Source organism: Oreochromis aureus, linkage group 22, assembly GCF_013358895.1.
Source record: "Oreochromis aureus strain Israel breed Guangdong linkage group 22, ZZ_aureus, whole genome shotgun sequence".
Lineage (NCBI taxonomy): Eukaryota > Metazoa > Chordata > Actinopteri > Cichliformes > Cichlidae > Oreochromis > Oreochromis aureus.
Genome location: NC_052962.1, coordinates 24,973,803 through 24,988,519, shown reverse-complemented (window position 1 = coordinate 24,988,519; position 14,717 = coordinate 24,973,803). Strand labels below are relative to the sequence as shown.

Genomic DNA, 14,717 nt, shown 5'->3' with positions numbered 1-14,717 from the left:
CTTCTAACATATAGACCTGATTGACTGACAGCTGTTGCTCACACCTCTGTACAGGGTGTGGCAGACCAGACTTTTTCCATTGCAGTGTGTCTGAGCCTGGAGCTGTAATAACCTGGTGCAGGGCAAAACTGACCGGACAGGGGAACAACAAAAACCTGACTGCTTAATCAACCTCATTTTTTTTTCCACTGATAAAAATACTTTTGGCTACTCCCTTTGTCACCCTGAGTAGTGCCACATGTTTGATTTTTGCCGGATGACCAACACGGGATGTGTGTCTCTGGCTGAAAAGTAACCGGTGACCGTTTCCTTGCCAAGCGAATATGTTAATCACTTCTGATCAGCTGTCAAAATGATGTTCACTTTTCTGCTTTCCTTTGTGTGTTTCAGTGGATTCCCTGACATGCAACAAGTGCAGCTTTGGCCTTGTGGGGCTCTGCTTGTCCAGCAGTACAGAGACCTGCTCGACCAACACCAGCACTTGCTATACTGGAACCCTGGGTAGGTCACCTCCTGATTGTTTTAAACATCACAGCAAGTGAGCACAGGAATGAATCAAATAAATCATACCTGTCTACTTTCACAAATGTATCTGAAGGCATACCCGATGTCCTCAGCTGCCAAAACAAAGTAGGGTGCCAAAGTAGGGTGTGGTAGTAGCTTGGTGACAGTGGAAAATTACTAGTTAACAGGTGCTGTGCTTCAAAGAAAAGTCAGTTCAACTGGTTTAAAGTTATAAAAACAAAAGTGCAGTATTAAAATAGGACTGAAAAAAAGAGATTAAATACAATAAACTTTATACTATATATATTTTCTTCACCTCTGTAAGTCTGAATAGCCTAACGTAACTTTTCTCTCTCCAGCTTTCCCATCACTAACCAGCTTCAAAGGCTTCTCCAGCCAGGGCTGCCAAGATAACACTCTACCTTGCAACGCGACAACTAACAACACCGTGCTGGGAGTAGTCAGCTACAACGTCACAGTCACATGCTGCTCCACGGATAAATGCAACCCCGCAGTAAACGGTGCCCCATCTGCCAAGATCACCCTTTCTGCTGCCATTGCTGCAGCCGTCCTGGCCTCCGCTTGGGGAAGCATGTTGTGATCAAACTTCACACGATGCTAGCTAAATCCATTCGTACCAAAAAACTAAGAAATAACATGTTCTTTACACTCTATCTAAAATGAAGTCTTTGGATCTCAGCAGTTATTAAGTAAACCTCTATGCATAGTCATGCAGCGAAGTCTTGTTTTTCACATAAAACACAAACCTCCAATGCCAACGTCATGAAAGTTAATCTATGAGATGTTTCAGGGAAACATTGAGTTTGTAAGTCTTCCATGTTGTTGCTTTCCTCTTTTGTATTTATCCTTTTAATGACTATGTTATGAAAATAAAAGAAGTTCTAAAAAGCATCTTTAGCCTCAGAGTATTTCTTATTTGAGTGATTGTGGATACAGTTTACAAAAATGAAAACAAAAACAAAGGGAAACACAAAAACTGGTTACATTGAATACAAAACAGAACTTCTCACGTTGCAACTTAGGTAAAAAAAAATAATTAACACAACACAACAACCCGGGAGGGGCAATTGATACTAACAAAACCTTTCCTTGCAAACCACAAAGAAGTTAGCTGCAACACAGCTGAGCTTCACATTGCCATTAACACAGTAAAACCTACAGTGGTAGGTCATCGAACATCTGTGGAATAAGCAAATCTGTTATTTAGCAGGGACATCCCTAAATTTAAAGTTAGACAAGTTTGTCAGAAAAAGACTCCAGATTTTATCAAATGTGCCTTTTTTATTTTGGATGGAGCCGTGGATATTTTCAAGAACGAGACACGACATGACATCAGGAAGCCACTGAACAAGGCTGGGCGGGGCAGCAGCCTTCCACCTTCTCAAAATGGCACGTCTAGCCAGGAGGGAACCAAAGGACAGCACCTGACAGCAGGTCTAAAACATGTGGGTAAGACTGGCATCATCATACCAGCACCTGTTACAGTGAGGGTGTAAGCTAGGATAAATCTTAGCTAATTTGGATTTAGACAAGTGGGCCCTATGGACTACCTTGAATTGGAATAGGGAGTGGCGTGCGCAGAGTGACGTGGAACTTACCAGAGTGAGGACTGAATTCCATACGTCATCTGACACAGTTATACCCAACTCCTTCCCCCATGTGGATTTGAGGCCTTCAAAGGGAGCTGAAGTTACACTGCACAGTTTGTTATAGATGCGATAGATTATACCTTGCCTGATAGTTGTGAACTAAGGAGCTTGCAAAGTAAGTTAGCAGCTCGAGCTTCTGGAAAGTTGGGGAGGTGGGATTGCAAAAATTGTCTGAGCTGTAAATAGCTAAATAAAGTGAGTTTTGGGAAGAATGTATTTTGCTGACAGCTGATCAAATGATGCTAGTTTACTGTGTATAAAGAGATCTTTAAAGTAGATAATACCTGCTCTAAACCAGACCTGGAACAAATTGTCCAAAGGTGGAGGGAGGAATAGGTGATTTGATAGGATGGAGCTTTGAAGTGAGAAATTCTTAAGACTGAAATGTTTCCTGAACTGAGCCCACACCCTGAGGGAGTGCTGAATTATCGGATTAGATGTGAAGTTGTCAATGGATAAAAGGAGAGAAGAACCCAGAAAGGAGGCAAGAGAAATATACTGAGCTGAGTCTAACTCCATTGCCAGCCAAGTGGTGGGGCCCACACCCTCCCCAGACTTTAACCAGAATATTGGCAGGCCAATAGTAAAAGCGAAAGTTGGGGAATGCCAGACTCTCTTCAGTCTCAGGTGTCTGTAAATACACCTTAGCTACTCGAGGTCGTTTACCCTACCAAATGTAGGAGGGAATTATAGAATCGAGGGTTGTAAAGAAGGAGTTAGGGATAAAAACGAGTAAAGATTGAAATAAGTATAAAAATTCAGAAAGAATATTCATTTTAATTAAATTAATTCAACCAACCAGAGTTGTGCTCAGGGGTGACAACTGTAGTAGGCTTTGTTTGACATTATTCAATAGTGTAAAAAAGTTGGCTTTGAGAAGTTGTTTATACTTTCTTGTAATTGTAATACCCAAGCAGTTAAACTGCTCTTTGACCACTTTAAAAGGGAAACCAGACAATCTATTTGAAACGCTTCTTCATTTAATAGACAAAGTTCACTCTGGGACAGATTTAACTTATAACCAGAGACGTGACTGAATTGCGTGAGTAGCGACAGTGCAGACGGTAGCGAAGTTTGTGGATTTGAAATAAAAAGCAATAAATCGTCAGCATAAAGAGACACTATGTTCAGTTTGACCTCTTTGTACACCCTGAACACTGCTTCGAAAAAGCATTGCTAAGGGTTCAATAGCTAGATCGAATAACAACGCAACCCTGTCGCGTGCCTCGTTTAAGGTGGAATGCTTTTGATTTCTGGCTATTAGTACAAACTGAAGCAACAGGAGACAAATATAAGTACTTGATTTGACCCGAACCCAAACATTCCAGCACAACAAATAAATTGTTCCATTCTACATGGTCAAAAGCTTTCTCCACATCAAGGGAAAGAACACATTCTGGAGTGTCGTTGGACGGCGTGTACAGGGTATTGAGAAGGCACTGAATGTTGAAGAAGAGATGGCGTCCTTTAACAAAGCCATGCTGATTCTTGGATATGACTGATGGCAAGACTCTTTCCAGTCTATGGGCCAGCACTTTATCTAGGATCTTAAAGTCAATGTTCAAGAGCGAAATTGGTCTGTATGACGCACATTCTTTTGGATCTCACCCCTTTTTCACAGTTAAAGTTATAGATGCATCGTACCAGGAAGCTGGCAATTTGCCCTGTGTGAATGACACAGATACAAAGATAAGATTGCAGCACTTCTTTGGAAATCGGTACATCCATATGGTTAGCTAAAGGTTTGCTCTGTTAGTGTAAACAGCACAATGGAAATGAATATAAAATGTACAGAAAAACCCCCCAAACAAAAAAAACAAACAAAAAGACAAAAACAAAGAAACAAACACAAAAAAGAAAAAGAGGGGGACATAGTTACATAGAAAGTAGTAATGAAGGATAAGCAAGTGAATAAAAAAAAAAAAAGAAGAAGTATTTAAATACTTTTACGCCTGAGTTGCGAAAAGACAGAAGGGTATGAAATTAAAATGGTGCGTCACCTGACCATATCTCAGGTGCAGAGTGAGTCCAGGCCCTTTGAAAGGATGTAAATTAAATAGGGTGTTGTCAATGTATCACCAGGGGATACAGTGGATTCAGCGGAGCTTAGCCACCTCCTCTCTCCTCCCACCAAGGTGATGCAGAGATGAGCAGGATATGCCAACGGAGGCTTCAGGCCTCAGTAGTAAAGCTCTGCCATGATGTCTCTATACTCGGCCCTCTGGTTTAAGATTTCGGGGCAGTAATCCTCCACGATACGAATCCGCTGGTCCCAGTAGTTGAGAACTCCCCTCTGACGTGGGATAATGAGCTCTTTGGTCTGAAACATGTGAAAGTGTAGAACCACTGGTCGTGGTTGGTCACCCGGTTTCGGCTTTGGCACTAAGGTACGGTGAGCTCTGTCAATTTCTGGAGGTGATGTGAGTATATCCCCACCAAAGATTTCACAGAGGGCAGCGACGAAAAAGTCAGTTGGGCGACCACTTTGAGTGGATTCTGCTAAGTCAAGTATTTGTAGGTTCTTCCAAAGGCTGAGGCCTTTTAGGTCGATAACTTTGACGCCCAGCTTGGAGTTAGCCTCTCGGAGGTCACCATATGCTTCTTTGAGCTCTTTGATCCACTGACCCGCATCTTCCACTGCCAGCCCGAGCGAAGACAAACGCTGGCCATGTTCATCCACTGCTAGCCGAACCTGGTCGAACTTTGCCTAAAGCTGAGTGAAGGAAGACTTGAATTCAGCCTTGAGTTCTGCTGCCAGCTCCTCTTTATGTTGGGTTAACAGCGCAACAATGGCGTCCACCATTGGGTCGGTAGGTGAGTTGTCTTTTTTGCCTGCCTTATTCTTCAAAGTCGATTGTGAAGCCATAAGAGTGAGCCGTAGGGAGGTATTGACAGGTATGTGCTTAGGCGATGGTTTAAGAAAGGTTAGCTCATAAGCTCATGTCAACTGTAAAGCACGGCGGTGGAGGGGTGATGATTTGGGCTTGTTTTGCAGCCACAGCACTGAACACCTCATGCTCGTGCACTGTTCCTGAAATTTGACTTAGTTAATGTTCTATAAATAATGACATGGTGTAATATGTCATGTGTTGTTGTTCATCTCACATTCTAAAATCATTTAATATATTTAAATCAAGACCTGATAAGGATCAGATAACTTTTTTTATTATGGGCTGATACATAAACCCTACAGTTAATAGTAGGTTTACTTTTTTCTTACTTTCTCTTACACATATTTATCTAGCAACACTCATGTCACTCCTTGCAGACTTTATCAGTCCAGTTGACGTGTATTTCTGATACAACTCCCCCAGTGAATAAAGATATGACTGCATTGTTCCTCAAAGCAGATTTCCCACAGCTGCTGTAACAGTGAGTTCATAGAAAAATAAAATAAAAGTTATCTTTTTGGCATTTTCACCTGCACTTCTGGAAACATCAGGATGAAAAGATTACTGTGGAGTTGTGCAGCAGTAATGACTCTGTTTGTAGCAGGTAGGAGTTTGTTTGCTTGTTTTTCTTTCTGCTTGGACTCAAATACTACTAGACTACTGGTTATTTCAGATACTTTAAAATGTGTATATCCTGTCTTGGGAAAAAACTGAATATATACATATATATTTATATAAATACCTTGAATGTAGTGATTTATTTTTCTACTGTTCAGAGTTTCTGATGGGTCTGATTTCACAAACTCAAAATGTGTTTATACGACTGTTAAAACGTTTTACACTGCTATTTTTCCAAATTCTTATTAGAATATCCTTAAAAGAACCAAGGTAAGCAATAACAGGGTTTTATCTGGCTCAGCTTGGGCTTTTTGGAGGGTGTCTAGGCACCTAGGCAGTGCTGACCTTTGTATAGGTAAATATCCCTATTTAATAAAGACCTGTGCAGCTTCCTGTTATTTCTGACCATCTGATAAACAAAAGTGTGTTTTAAGCTTAAGCAGAAATAGCTAAAGGACCAATAAGCTTATGCCACAACCGTCCATTCATAATGCCTAAGGATCACTGCTACTCAAATTTGTTCAAACTTACATCTGAAATGGTCTTCACCCACAATTCACAGACCGTAATCAGGGAATTCTGGTAAAACGACTGAAAATAATTTTTTTCACAGATCAAGAAACAGATTAACCTGCAGCTTCAGTGCAGCCTTGGAAAAAGGGCTTGGATCTTACAGTGGGTGATCCAGTGGCTCTGTTATGGTGTGGAGCCACTTGTTCCCCTTAGAGCAGGATTTCTCAAACCTTTCATGACATACCCAATTTTATAAGCCTAAGAGTTCACCCCTTCCACAACCTACAACATTTTTTTTTTTATCAATCATTAACATTTTCTTTTTTTTTAAAAAAAAGGATTGAGTGGAGTTTTAGCTAAAGTTAAACGAAGGTCAGCACGATAGCATCAGCAAACTCTCCGTTGTGTATTTGCCCTTTTTTCCACCTATAGGTCAGGTACTGCTGCCTTAAAGTAAAGGGTCACTAAAAATTCATACAAACATGTTAGAAGTGATCATTTTTATCCTATCATAAAACATTTCTATTCTAATGCAACCACTCTCTTTTAAGACAACAAAGCCCTCATGCATTGAGCTCTTGAATGCCTCAAATGAATTAATGAATGAATGCCACAAAATACCAATGCCGTTTTGGCATGATGTGATAGGCCAGCACCTCACCTAAGATAAGGTTTGTTGTTTTGTCTCAATGAGTATCACTTGTCTCTAATGAAAACAATTCACAACAGTTGAAGTGTTGGTAAAAAAAAAACATTTCACTGTATCCTCAGAATCATAATGAGGACATGATGCATGATGACATTCTGAATACTAAGAAAAATGCAAGTAGATAAACTGGTTGGTTATGAATTTATCAGAATGATAAAACCCAAAACATTCGGAGAAAACAGAACATGTAAGTAGATTTTGAATGATGAATAATCGCCGAAGTTAAACCCTGTAAGGCTGGATTTAGACGAATTGGTGACAAAGGTGAAAACAAATGAAACAACTTATGAAACAGAGTTGGAATGAACCTCCCTAATTCCCCTGCAGAAAGAATCTCAAAGGGTGTCACAGGTCGCCAGTGTTTCCCAGGGCTAATGCAGAAAGACACATACACAAGCCATATATATATATGGCTTGAATTACTTTCTTACCTAAACAGCCTGTTAACCTTGGCAGGTTAAAAAACAACTTCTGCTTGTGTACTTTGTGATAACGAAGGTTCCTGTTTGATAAAAGTGTAATTAAATGGAGTCAGATATTTGACACTGTTGATTAAAACACTTTCTGATACTTTCCAAGCACCTTTTTTATTTACAGTTGCTTTTTTTTGGTTATTGTTTTCTTTCCCACAGTTGAATCTCTCACCTGTGAGACGTGTGATTTTAAGATCCTCGGCTACTGCATGCACACCGATCCTGTAAATTGCACAGAATCTCAGACTAACTGCTTCACCGGAGTTGCGAGTAAGAGAAACACCCAGAACTTTCCGTGGCACAGCTACAGAGAAACTGTGAACAAAATTACATTTTGATTTCTCACAACAGTCATTAGACTTTCCACTGATCACTGTGTCAAAAAGCAATTTAGAGAGAGGAGTTCAGACCTTTGTTGAAAGTTTCCAGCGTACTGACATCAATCTTTTTATATTGTAAGCTTATTTAAGGTTTTTAGTTATTTGTCTGCTAATATAATATTTAATAGTCATATGTTTGTACACAATGTATCCAATGAATTGCATGAAATAACCTCAGATAAACAAGCCAAACATGAACTCTGCTCTCCTCTCTCAGAGTTTACGATCAGCCTGTTGAACATCTATGAACGAGGCTGTATAGAACCAGCCGAGTGCAGAAACGAGACAGGCTCCATCTTGTATGTGAACTACACCGTCACCAGGACCTGCTGCAGCACCGACCTGTGCAATGGGGCCGCCTCCATCCAGCCTAGCTTCACTGCAGCTCTGTTTGCTGCCCTGGTGGCAGTTTGGAGCCAGTGGAGTCTTTAAAGATGATGAGAATGAGTTTCCATTTCATAATAAGTCCATTTCAAACCTTCAATTAAAAAAATGAGTTAAACAATATCTCTAACAAGTAAGTACGTGTCAGTGTGATGATGTAATGTGCTTAATAAGACTGAAATTGTTGCTGTATATAAGAAAAATTAATATGTAAACTGTAGGTTTTTCTGTGCAATTCTCCTGCAGTTTGATACAGTTTCAACTCAAAATATGTATTATATTACTTCAATTGCTTTTTAATTACTTTTTAAAGCTGATTTAAAGGAAAAATAAATTCTTACACTGATTATCCATCAATCTATTTGTTTCCAATTGTACAATTCAGGGTTTTGTTGTAGAAAAACCTGCAAAATTGCTTTGTTTATACCCTGAAAACATCAAAATGACAGGCAATAGAAGAAAATGACATGGGTCAAATATCTTTTTAATTTGGAATGAAAATTCATGACTTCTTAAGTACAGACAAAAAATTCTCCATGTTGATAAATTTGGCATGCACAAAATGATAAAGACAGAATTTAATGAAACACTGAATGATGTGATAACTTGAAATATCCCTTTACCACAAATGTTGCATATCACTTGTTGATCATGATATTATTACTCATGATCAACAAGTGGTGGAAGGAGTGTCAAACGGCTGGTCAGTAATCCAGTTAATCCTATGACATGGGGTGTGTCCACATATTTTCATGCCTTTTACTTCCATGGTTACAACTAACTACACTTTCCACCAAGTATAATACTGCTGAACTCAACACGTGAGCTACATTAATTTCCCATATATGACAGTTCACAAGCCTCTATAAGTTCTCAGATAATTTTAAATATCTTTAGTTTGTACACTACAGCCAGCAAATGGCAACAAAACTTGACACTTTCTTTCTGTACTTCACATATTACAATGAAGACCTACTAAATCACTGATGTTCTGGTTTCTATAACTTTGACCATTGATATCATGGTATGTAAATTCAGTGTGTCAGAGGTCATTGATGTACAGAAACAGAACCAAACACTGGTAATATGGATTCCTTTTATCTGGTTTCTGATAATCCAGTAGGGAAAAAAACACTTCAAAAAGTGTATCATATATGACAGGACTCTACACATTGATGCCAAGTCCATCATCTAGCTCTGGTTCCTTCTGTGTCAAAATTTTAATATATAATAGTCTTCATTAGCCCAATTTGATTTTTTTTAATTTAATAAATATCAGTTAAACGCACTGGAAGATAGGGGATAGTTCGAGAAATGTTCTGAGAATAATGGCGTCTGTATTATAAGCGTCTACATTCCATAAAAACTGAGTCACTAACCTTAAGACACAGTGACATCACAGAGCCATTGTGCTTTGTACAGTCAACCTTAGAAAGGCCACTCCATTATTTATTGTTTTTAACAAACATAAGTAACCGTAAGGTCTGCAAAACAAGTTCTTTAGTGAAAGCAATCAAATGAAGCCAAACCTTTTACTGTTGGGCTGGGAGTGCCTTTTAATGCATCTTGTATTGTTATTTTTTTTAAGTGTTCAGCATGTGATATGCTTTCCCAAACCTACCTAAGGTTATAGAACTGCAGAAAGGAGTGTGACTGCACTCTGTTGCTCTCCAGCGTCACGACACTGTCTTTAAGTAATTTGAAAAGATATAAAATGGCTAATTACTGGGGCTAATTGTGAATAAGTTTTTGCTAATTGATGCCACTGGTGTCCTCTGCAGATTGTTGCTAATACATAACAAACAATAGACAGAGATTCTATAAAACCAGTGTTTGTTTGTTTTTAAAAAATCGTGAACATAAATCTTAATCCTTCCCATCATTTTGATCATTTAGGACAATCATAATGATCCGCTGCAACACAGGGTCACAGGTTCAAACCATAGTTTGAGCACAGCTGCTTTTCAGCTATGCTTAGTTTAATACTTTAGCATACAGAGTGTATAACGTTAATATGCTGATCTGGAGTACAGATATATACTGTGTCTTATCTTACCAACAAAAACTTGCACGAAAAAGGCTCTGCAGGTAGATAAAAGCACCTTGACCGCTATCTTAGGTAGATCTGGGGCACCTGTGATATCTCTGTTAAGTATATTTTATGAGAGCAAGCATGCATGCAACTTCTTCTCAGGGTCGTTGTTTCGAACCCCACATTGGACGAGTGGGCCTCTCTGCAGTTGTGTTCATATAGAGCAGTGAAATGGCTTATCTCACAAATGAAGATTATACTATAGTAACAGGAGAAACATGAAAACAAAGTAAGATCTCCAGCATGTTGTCACGAGTCCACGGTGGGCTCATGTGAGTTTTCATAATTTTGGACAAAATTTCAAGTGGCTGACGACTTCCCCTTTGGTACCCTCAGGATCTCATCTCTGCTTTTTGAGGATGATGTGGTCTATTGGGATGAAGAGACAGCTGAATAAAAAAAGCAATGCTCTAGATTTACCTACATCCCAACCCTCACCTAGGGTCACAGACTGTAGGTAGTGACAGAAAGAATGAGCTCACAGATATAAGCAGCGATAATGAGTTTTCTCCGTAGGGTGGCAGTGCCCAGCCTCGGAGATGGGATGACAAAGTAAGTATTCAAGGAGGAACTGCCACTCCTGCCATGACTTTGAAGAGGTTGTTAGGCAACTCGTTGGCAACTTATTTGGTGACTCATAAGGATGGACGAGTGATCTAAGGCCCCAGGCTCAAGAATAGGCTCCTGACAGACAAATGAGATTTTTGATCTCCAAATGGAGGCGTGGTTTCAAATCTCACTCCTGACATCTTCATGAACCTTTGTGTGTTAAACTCAACAAACTGCGGGTTGTTGAGGTAGCTGTAGGGTAGCTGTGTCTGTCAGTCAATTTTTCCCCTACTTTCCCACATACACAGTGTGAGTCTGGCATCCTCCCCACTGGCTTCTTCTTTAAATATGTTTCAAATTCCTCCAGAAGACACATTCTTTATCTCCAAGACGTATGCAGTTTGACATAGCTTGGTAAAGAAATTTGAATCAATCAGTCTCATAACAAAGGGTTTATCTAAAATTTAACAAGCTTGGTTATTTCAGTTGGATGGATACGATCTCTTAATCTAAAGTTTGTGGGTTTGAGCTCTACGCCATGCATGCATGGTGACGTGCTGTATACAGAGAGAGAAGCACTAATAAACACACGGTAGAGTTTAACTGTCAGTAAAGTGGCTTATACAAGATAAATCTATTATAACAGGCAAAATGTGAAGCTGTTCAACACTATACTATTAAAAATGCTGAATAAGTGTTCTTCAAGTTCAAATGCATTTCAGTATTTAGTATTTCCTGTTTCATTTGTTCATAAACAACCTAAGACTACAGGTAAGTGAAAAAGAACACTCAACGAAATCATAAAAACGTGCTTATGTCTTCATTTTCAAAAGTACCTTCAGATATATTAACAAACAGCATTTCATTGGTGATGCTTAAAAATAAAATCATTGCATCCTGTAGTCAGATTGTTTTTCAAGCTGAAGTGAATTTTAGAGACACACACACTTAGGTTGTCCAGCAAATGATGTTTTCTCACAAATACTTTTTTTGTAGTGCTTTGCAGGAATTACCAAGTCAGCACATTATGTCAGGAGCATACATTTCACCATCCTCACACGGTCCTGTCCATTAGGATTTTCCTCTGTCCAATTTTCTGGCTCCCCACCAGTCCAAAATGTCAAACTAATTGAGGAAGAACAAAAAGTTCTTCCTCCTTCAGGTCTTTGATTGAACAGTTCTCTGCAAGAATCTCTGAACAGTAAAAGTTGCTGAAAAAAAATTGACAAAAGATGTGAGAACCTGTATTTTTTTTAAAAGAATACCTGCTCCTCCCTGCTGTCTATTTTTAGCCATATCTCCCCTATCTTAGCTACAGTAGTATGTTCAGTGGTTTTACCTGCTTTCTGCCACCTGCGTCACACTCCGACAATGACTCAAACTACATGGTGAAATTTAAGACTGCCTTCACAAAGGACTGGAAGCAAAGATAAAGGCAGAAGCACTAGGAAATAACATAATACTAAAAGGGAAAACTCACTCTTCTTTTCTCGATTGCTTATTTTTATTTTTATTTTAAAATCTCGTTAAGTCTGTGTTCTACACATTATTGACCACAATAAAGTTGTGTTTTATGTTGACTTCTAGTCTGTCTATGCAGTTTGCATTTGAGTCTATTTTTCCTGCATTATCATAACAACCAAACAAAACCATCTTAAAATATCACACATCATCATAGTTTGTTCATCACTGGTGTCTGACTGCTGATATGATGCGTTCTCTTCTGATTTTAACATCAGTAATACCATCAATAATAGCTAGGCTACAAAACAATACAAGTACGTAAATATGATAAGTATCAGCCATGAAAAGTTTAAACTATATGTAATTTTCAGTTCAATTTCAATTTTATAGCACCAAATCACAACAACATTAACCTGAACAAGCTTTAAATGGTAAATGGACTGGTTCTTACATAATGCTTTTCTACTCTATCTGAGCACTCAAAGTGCTTTATACAACTTGTTCATTCACCCAATCACTTTTCTAGCATTTCAGTGCTATCTAACTAACATTCATACACATTCATATTCCGATGGATGCATTGGAGAGCAACCTGGGGTTAGTATCGTGCCCAAGGATATTTGGCATGCAGGCTGGAGCAGACTGGGATAAAACCAACAACCTTCTGGTTAGCAGGTGCCCCACCCTACCACATGAGCTACAGCCACCACTTTACAATGCAAGCTAAAAACCCCAACAATCATACGACCCCCTAAAAGCAAGCAATAGGCAACAATGGGAAGTAAAAACTCTAGTTACTATTTAACAGGAAGAAAGAAGCAGTTGTTTACACAACAGCCAATGTGGACAAAGACCAGTGAGTGAAAACATTTGCTAGCCAACAGCAGCCTAAATTAAATCCACACAAAAATCAGCAAAGTCAGAAACAGGTCAAAATTGAAAAGAGCTTTCTATGTGAATGTAAGGTCAAGCTGGATTTTTATGTGAAGTGTGTTGGGAGGATGGCTGAGTGGTCTAAGAAGGTGGAGTCAACGACCTATCCCACGCTTATCTTTAGTCTCCAAAGGGAGCAACAGATTCAAATCCCACTTCTCATCAGGCTTTTGTAATTTATTTAACGCTCATCACATGAACAAATTAAACATTTAAACTGTCAAACCCACAACCCTAAGTTTAAGAGTCTCACGCTCTCCCTACTGAGCTAGATGGGCTGGGAAAAACCTCGTTCCGTATGGTGTGGAAATAGAAACAGAGATCAGTTCAAATCAATTATGTCATTTTTCTTGACCCAGGACACACATAACATCTATCGACTGGCGTGGGAATACCTCGAGGTTTCTCCAGATAAGATGGATGAGGTGATTGGCAAGAGGGAGTTCTAGACTTCCCTGTTTTGGAGTATAACATGCAATGTTCTTAATGCATTGACGGTCCCTTTCCAGATGTGCAAGCTGACAATTCCGTGGACACTGATGAAGTCCCATACCATCAGAGATGCAACCTTTTGAACTGAACTCTTATAACAATTGAGATGGTCTACCTCATCTTTAGTCCAGAGGATACAGGATCCATTCATCCACCCATTTGTCCATCTATTTTCTTCTTATCCTATTAAGATTCGTGGGGGGGCTGGAGCATATTTTAGCTACCATAGGATGAGAGTCGGGGTAGACGCTGGACAGCTTGCCGACCTTTTGCAGGGCTAACATGTTTTCACATCCCTGAGATATATGGGGTTCCACCTGAACTAAGATAAGATAAGATAAGATAAGATAAGATAAGATAAGATAAGATAAGATAAGATAAGATAAGATAAGATAAGATAAGATAAGATAACTCTTTATTGTCATTGCACAGTCATACATAGTACAGTAGTACAATGAAATTGGAAAACTGTCCTACGTCAGCACTACATGTAACACAACACGACGACGACGACGACACATCACAACGCAACACAAACAACACAACACAGTATATTAACTTAGTAAATAAAAAAGAAGAATAAGTGTATGTGTATTGCACACTGTTATTATTGCACATTAATTATTATTGCACCTTGTTATAAATATAAATATAAATATTATTATTGTTATTGTTTTAAAGATTGTTACCTCCCCTAAAAAGTCCAGGAGGTAGCCAATCAGGTCAGCTATTTGCATTGTTCAGGGCTATTGCCCTATTGTAAAAGCTGTCCTTGAGTCTGTTTGTTCGGGACTTCAGCAGCCTGAACCTCCTGCCAGACGGCAGCAGCTTAAACACCGGTGTCCTGAGTGTGTACAGTCCCGTGGGATGCTGCGTGCCCTCTTGAGACAGCGAGTGCTGTACAGGTCCTTCAGGGAGGGAAGAGGATGTCCATTGATTTTTGGGCCATATTGATGACCCTCTGGGTGCCTTTCTGTGTGCTGCGGTGCAGCTATAGAACCACACACTGATGCAATATGTCAGCACACTTTCAATGGAGCAGCGG

General features: G+C 39.3%; 1 protein-coding gene across 1 annotated transcript; it reads left to right on the top strand.

The window, feature by feature from the left end:
• Positions 1 to 5,509: 5,509 nt before the first annotated feature.
• LOC120435944 (prostate stem cell antigen-like) lies at positions 5,510 to 8,601 on the top strand. Its single transcript, XM_039606176.1, has 3 exons — positions 5,510 to 5,669; positions 7,538 to 7,648; positions 7,976 to 8,601. The coding sequence occupies exons 1-3, from the start codon at positions 5,618 to 5,620 to the stop codon at positions 8,188 to 8,190; spliced, it is 378 nt and encodes a 125-aa protein (XP_039462110.1). The 5' UTR covers positions 5,510 to 5,617; the 3' UTR covers positions 8,191 to 8,601.
• Positions 8,602 to 14,717: the final 6,116 nt, after the last annotated feature.

What these genes read in the sequence shown, in the direction of transcription:
- LOC120435944 (XM_039606176.1), top strand. Translation starts at nt 5,618, where the DNA reads ATGAAAAGATTACTGTGGAGTTGTGCAGCAGTAATGACTCTGTTTGTA. An exon ending in AATGACTCTGTTTGTAGCAG is followed by an intron (nt 5,670 to 7,537) that starts GTAGGAGTTTGT and finishes TCTTTCCCACAG; the next exon opens with TTGAATCTCTCACCTGTGAG. An exon ending in CTGCTTCACCGGAGTTGCGA is followed by an intron (nt 7,649 to 7,975) that starts GTAAGAGAAACA and finishes CTCCTCTCTCAG; the next exon opens with AGTTTACGATCAGCCTGTTG.